At 40.1% G+C, this 6,413-nt stretch overlaps 2 protein-coding genes across 2 annotated transcripts in view; both read left to right on the top strand.

Annotated features, from left to right (window-relative positions):
* Nucleotides 1-6,413, top strand: part of LOC119426617 (melanoma receptor tyrosine-protein kinase) — a 531,032-nt gene that overhangs the window by 157,987 nt on the left and 366,632 nt on the right. The window lies entirely within an intron of this gene.
* The window catches only part of ezh2 (enhancer of zeste 2 polycomb repressive complex 2 subunit), a 12,066-nt gene continuing 8,897 nt past the window's right edge, over nucleotides 3,245-6,413 (top strand). The window contains exons 1-3 of the mRNA XM_037694197.1: nucleotides 3,245-3,344; nucleotides 5,927-6,050; nucleotides 6,156-6,284. Coding sequence (XP_037550125.1) covers nucleotides 5,934-6,050; nucleotides 6,156-6,284 — 246 coding nt within the window. The 5' untranslated portion in view covers nucleotides 3,245-3,344; nucleotides 5,927-5,933. The remainder of the gene's footprint in view (nucleotides 3,345-5,926; nucleotides 6,051-6,155; nucleotides 6,285-6,413) is intronic.

Consider the following 6,413-nt stretch of genomic DNA (forward strand, 5'->3'; position numbering starts at 1 on the left):
TATATATATATATATATATATATATATATATATATATAATTTATGTGTGTGTGTGTGTGTGTGTGTGTGAAAGCACAGAGAAAAATAAATGTGTGGTTGATTTTCCCCTAAAGACGACACGAGTTAAAACCAAAATGCTGACGTGGCAGCAGCAAGAGAACACAAAAACAGAACTGAAGCGGTGTGGAGCGTGCACAACACCATGTGGATAAGACTGTTGGGGGCTGAGGAGGGGAGTGGAGAGTGTGGACAAAATGAAAACAAGGAACAGGTGAGAATGGGCGGGGCCAGAGCTGAGGAGCTGAAACTGACTGAGGAAGAAGTGGAAAATGTCACTGAAGGACCTGAGAAGAAACGTAAACTCACAGAAAACACTAACAAAAAATAATCTACAAACAATAAAGGCAAAAACATTTGAGGAACAACTAAAAACACACAAAACCTGACAGTCAGGCCCACTTGGAAACTCATTCCTCACTCCCTCGCAGACTGGAACCAGGTGGTTCAGCAGGATCAGGACTCAGTTTTAGTCTTTAGAGGGTGAGCATGTAACTGAAAGCATTTACTAAAACATCAAATAAAGATATTCTTAACACAATATTACCATCTGGTGGTTAAAATACTGCGCACTGAAGTGGTTTACCTACAAACACATATTGATCATCTTATATTTATTACAGATTTTGTGTTACTTTTCAAGAACTTAAAACAGATTTCACTTTTTTTGGAAACATGCTGTTGCTTCATTAGGATTTGTAAAACTCAGGCGTGGGAAACTCAGTGGAGCAAACTTTATTTTTGGGATTTAACATGCGAACCAACACATTCCTCCCGACCACATGAGAGTTGGACCGTAGACGGACCAGTACAGCCTTCACCACCGCAGACCTGAGCAACGCCTTCATTACTGCAAAGCCACAATCTGCTCCAGCTGAGACACAAAATATGCACATCTATGGTAAAATGACAACCCAGAAACAAACAAAGGATGTCACCAACTGCTGTTTTTTTTAAACCAATAAATTATATTTTCATCTAATCCTTCATGAACCCACGTAGTTTTTTTTTAATCATATCATTCTCCTCTGGCAACATGTTTGAGTTTGCTGGTGTTTGCTCAGTTATTTGTGAGAGAATCAAGCAAACAAGCAATTTCTTTTAAACGCCCTTTTTTTATTGGTGAATCAAACAACAAGCAAATCTTAATGATAAGGTTTATGAAGTTGATGAGGAGAAATTAAACAGGAACAGATGAATTAATTAATAAATTAATAATAAAGACATCACTGCCCTGCTGATGGCTAATAAAAGGAAATATGAACTTTAGGTTTTTTTTAGGTGAATTGTTTTATTGTTAAAGCTGCTTCACAAAATGGCCTCTTGCTCCTGCACTTCATCAATGACACCTGAAGGTTTCTGCGGTGTTCACATGAGTTGTGTGACCCGACCAGAACCTGAGTTGTTGTCCAGCAGAGCACACCTGCACTTCCTTCAGTTTAGGTTGGCTCATAAAGTTTTGTCTGCCTGGATCAGATCTCGTCCTTGAGTGAACAGGATAAAGGTTTCTTTAACTTTGCTCCCAAACATTTCCTCCACATCACACCAAACGGACCAGACTCTCAGAACACGAGTGTTTCTATGATTTTAACTCATCAACAAAGATCACTCGTCACATTAAGTTTTTTCCTGCTGGTGACAGCCACCGAGCTGATTTTGAATTTTTGATTTCATTCTCACAGTTGTGTCTCCATTTGAAGCCATTCCCTGCAGAAACAGACTTTCCTGCAGAAATGAAATCAGAAGAAATAGAAAATAATGATTTTTTTTTTATCCTTGAAGTTTGTTTGTTGTGAATCGTTCCAGCTCAAAAAAGCACATTTGAAATAAACCATAAAATAGCTCAAGTTAATCTGACATACATGATGTGTGGACGGAAGTGTGTAGCTGTGGGCTGCCATTTTATGTAAAAATGTCTACCTTTTATGAAAGCTATGACACATGAAACAGTGTTACTGGTTCAACAGACTTTGTACCGTTGGGACTGTTTCATTTAGTTTGTTCCTTTGACCTTAAGATCACCCCGAAATTTACTAAAATGTAATAAATTATGGGTCTAAGGCATCTGAAACTGAACAAATGTTATTGTAAAACTGTAATAAAGTTTTGAGACTGATTTTTTATGTCTTAGCCATCCTCAGGTCCACAGCAAAGAGATAAAGATGTGCAAAAAACTGAATTGACAAAAAGTGGCTTTTTATTAGCTTCTGTATTACCAGAAATTTACTTCTTTTTTTTTTAATTCATAACTTTAAAAAAAAAAAGTTTCTGGGCAATTTCTTTATGTAAATTTAACTACCGGTCATACAAATGCGCATTTTTGAACCATATTACGTATTTTCCAGTTGACCCTGAATGCATCATATTACGACATCAGGACTCCAGCCAATGACTGTGAGGATAAGGCGTGGCTTAACAAACCTGCCGACCCTCATCCGGTCAGGTGGACTGCAGCTGAGTTGACGAAAAAAATCCGATAAACTGACGGTTTTCAGACTGATTTTAATATCAGGACGTTTGTCATAACCTGATCAACTTACCTAGTTGGAGCTGTTGTGTTAGCTCGTGCTCTCACCTGCGCTGTCAGAACACGTAGAATCGACCATTTTAAAAACAACATTTAAGGAGTTTTTTTTGTTGTTGCTTATTTATTGCCAAGAAAAGGTGTTTACTGACATGTCTTGGAGAACTGTAGAATAAATAAAATTTGACTCAAACAGCCACTTTGTGTTTTTATTTTTACTCCGAACAAAGGGAACGGAACCTGCTCGCATGCGTTTATTGCATGGCCTCCGTTGTATGTCCAACTCTTATTGGCTAGCTCTTTGAAACATTTGACCAATCACAGAACAACACACCCCAAAAAAAATTCCATCCGCTTCACTGATTGGTCCAAATGTTTGGCGCCTCTTGAATCTGCAGCAGTGGAAGTGGGCGGTGACTGCGAGACGGTGAGCAGTTTGAACCCCGTCTGTTTTGAGGTGGAAATATTGAAAAATAAACTAGAACTAATTGAACCAAACTCCTAAGAGTTATTGCCTGCGACATGCTGTGGGTTTCGAACAAAAGTCAGAGATAAAACGAGGAGACGGTAGCTGTTGTTGTTAGCCAACTGCTAGTGCGCGAAGCCGGGTGTCGCGCGCAGAATTGTTCACTGCCGAGCTAGCTGCTAGCTAACCGTGGAGCTAGCGCTTCGGCTAATCTCAACACAAAGGAGGAGTTCGGCCGGTGTCCGCCGCATCCGTCCCGGATCGGCCCGTTGGATGAGGGCTGAGCCTCCTGTAGAGGTGAGGGCAGCTGTCAGAGCCAGTGTCTTTACCTACAGGCCGGTTTTTAAAGAAGAAGCTCTGAGTTTATTCGGGTTGCTTTGTTAACAAAAACCAACTGTTAGCTAGCTCGGCGAGCTCGTGCCAAATTTCTGTCACCGCTGACACCTGTGTAAAAAAAAAAACAAGTTTTAGAGCACAGTGAGAGAGGCGAAAACACTTTGTGAAGTGTTATAACAAATGTTTAATAAGAACATCTAATTGAACCTTAGTTTACTGGTGTGTGTCCGAGGAAAAACACATTTTCAGGCATGTCAACTCGGCTAGCTGTGCTTCCTGTTAGTCTGACATACTGCGGCCTGATGGGTTTTTATCCGAATATATTCACTTTATTTACTCTTAACAAGGTGCTGTAAGTAAACTTTCAAAAAGAGGTTCAAAGTTTTCAATTGAAAGTGCTTAAAATGAACTAAAAATGCTACCAAGATTATTAACATAAAGTTCCATAATTTTAAACTTCATAAATCTGTAATAATTAATCATGTACTGAGTTTCCATTAAACAAAGTGAAAATTTGTCTTCAGGGTTTTTCTAGTTGTTACTGTTGGTGCGTAATATGAATATTACCATTAAGCTTAATCATTATTTTAAGCTTTATTTTCACCACTATTGTACCTCTTAATTATTTATTTTAATGTTTATTTTATATTTGGTTATTTTAATGATGGCCGTGTACACCAACACAGCTAGAAACAACATTTAAAATACGCATCGTAGAGGTTAAAGAGGGTGGGCCGGTGAACGGAAAGTCTCTGGTTCAACTCCCTGGACTTACAACATCAATATGTGGGTGGGAAAGGTGAAACGCACACACCTGCCTCCACCCTCATTTAACCCTCACCATCTACACCCCCGGGTGCCCTTGATGGCAGCTGTCTGCTCCACGCAGAGGGCTGTGGTAGCTCAGTGGTCTGTGGTCATGTCAGGAAGGGCATCCAGCGTAAAAACAATTGCCAAGTCTTTGTGCGAGTTAGTTCGCTGTGACAATCCCTGAAGAAAGGAGCAGCCGAAAGAAGAAGAAAAATTGAAATAGTCCTTATCGTTCAATAGAAACAAACATCAATCATGTATGTTTTTTTTTTTAATCCTTTTGTTTTTATTTAATTTTTCTGTACTTGCAGCACATTTTAGCGATTGTCACTCTTCACAAACTTTTATTCACTAACCTTTATTCACCCCAAACATTGAGTTTATCACTACACGGCATTGAACTAACGTTTTACTGTAGGATAAAACCTGTGCCAATTAATCTAATCAGGTCATTTTTGGACATTAAGTGCTTGAAAACATGAACTAACAGTCTGTTGAGTTGTTTAGACACTCGGGACAACAAACGTTTAAATCTGAGGATTTTTGAACACTAATATAACTTACACAGTCATACGTTCCATCCTGGGGGAGCTTCACTTTTTCATGTATTTTTTTAATTGTTTTATCACCTGTTAAGTATATTTATGCATCTTTTTACTCAGATTAAATCGCTAAAAGACAGAAAAATGCAAAAAGTTAAATTATGTCACCTGGACAGTTTCTTTTTGGAAGAAACGTTTTGTCTTTCATCTGTAAGACTTCATCAATCTGAGTCCTGCCAACAAGATATGTCGTATTAAATAGCACCTTATTGACGTGTTTCAAACCAGTCTGCTGTGGAATTCCCAGAAACTGGCTTTACACATGCAAAATGGAGGGCCATCAGATTAAAACAATTGCTCATTGGTGCATAACAATCAAATGTTATTGGCAAAATGGTCGCTTACTACTTACCAGCCTGAGGACAACCTGGCCAAAATGGTTAAAAATAAAAAGAGTAAGTACGCTCAGTCCTCCAGGTAAATAAATCACAAAAAGTTAAATTTTGTCATCTGGACAGTTTCTTTTTGGGAAAAAAAAGTTTCGTCTTGCGTCATTCTCTTTTGGTGCAAAAAATTGTAATAAACATGGCTGGAAAGTACATTCCCTTGGTGTGGATTAAGATGTTGTGTTTTAATGTGAAGGAAAACATTTTGGTAGGTTGTGGCGTTGAGATAATCTGGACAAATTTTTTCATATTTTTTAAGTTGTGTGGTCATTTTAACGGGAAGCTTTGGAAGGAGTTTGAGAAGAAATGGGATTAGTTTTTGTTTCTGCGTGGATTCAAGTACACCTCAAAGGAGCAGAAACCTGATCAGTTCTGAGAAGCAGAACCCCTCAGATCCTAAAAAATGGTCTTCTTGAGCGCTCTTCACCTCCCTGCAGTTTGAAGATTCAGTCTGGCTGAATGTGTCTCCATGTTTGCCGTCCGACATGTCCAATCTGAAGTGAGGTTTGAGTCTCGGCTGATGGAAGCAGCTGGTGCAGTACGTCAGGGAGGCGAATGGACAAATGTTGGAGCTGAAACGAAGCCACGAACGATGTGAGCACTTCCTGCAGAACTTCCTGTAGATTCAGCAGCCGGCGTCATTTGAAGCAGCGTTTAAAACTGAAGCGAGCGCTGAATTTATGTTGATTCTGTGTAATCCGACGTTTGAAGCTCAGTTTATGTTTAGATGTTTTTCTATCTGCAGATCCATCATGGTGCTGACCGGGAAACGTTCGGAGAAAGGTCCGGCCTGCTGGAAGAGGAGGGTAAAGTCTGAATACATGAGGCTCCGGCAGCTGAAACGCTTCAGACGAGCCGACGAGGTCAAGGTTGGTCCTCTTGCAGAACCCTTTGTTCTGTCCAAATACTCACACCAGCAGGTCCAGGTTTATGTTTTCAGTCCTGTGGTTCCACGGTAAATGTTTGTGTTCCAGAGCATGTTCAACACCAACCGTCAGAAAATCTTGGAGCGAACTGATATTTTGAACCAGGAGTGGAAAACCAGGAGGATCCAGCCTGTCCTCATCATGAAGTCTGTCAATTCTTTACGGGGGACCCGAGAGGTGAGCCTCGTTATGGTCTGGAGCAACTCTGAGGTCCTGGTGAACTCTGAGGGCCTCTGAGGTCCAGGAGAATCCTGAGGGCCTCTGAGGTCTAGATGAACTCTGAGGATCTCTGAGGTCTAGATGAAC

The sequence above is a fragment of the Nematolebias whitei genome, chromosome 20 (genome assembly GCF_014905685.2).
Source record: "Nematolebias whitei isolate Nwh7 chromosome 20, NemWhi1, whole genome shotgun sequence".
NCBI lineage: Eukaryota > Metazoa > Chordata > Actinopteri > Cyprinodontiformes > Rivulidae > Nematolebias > Nematolebias whitei.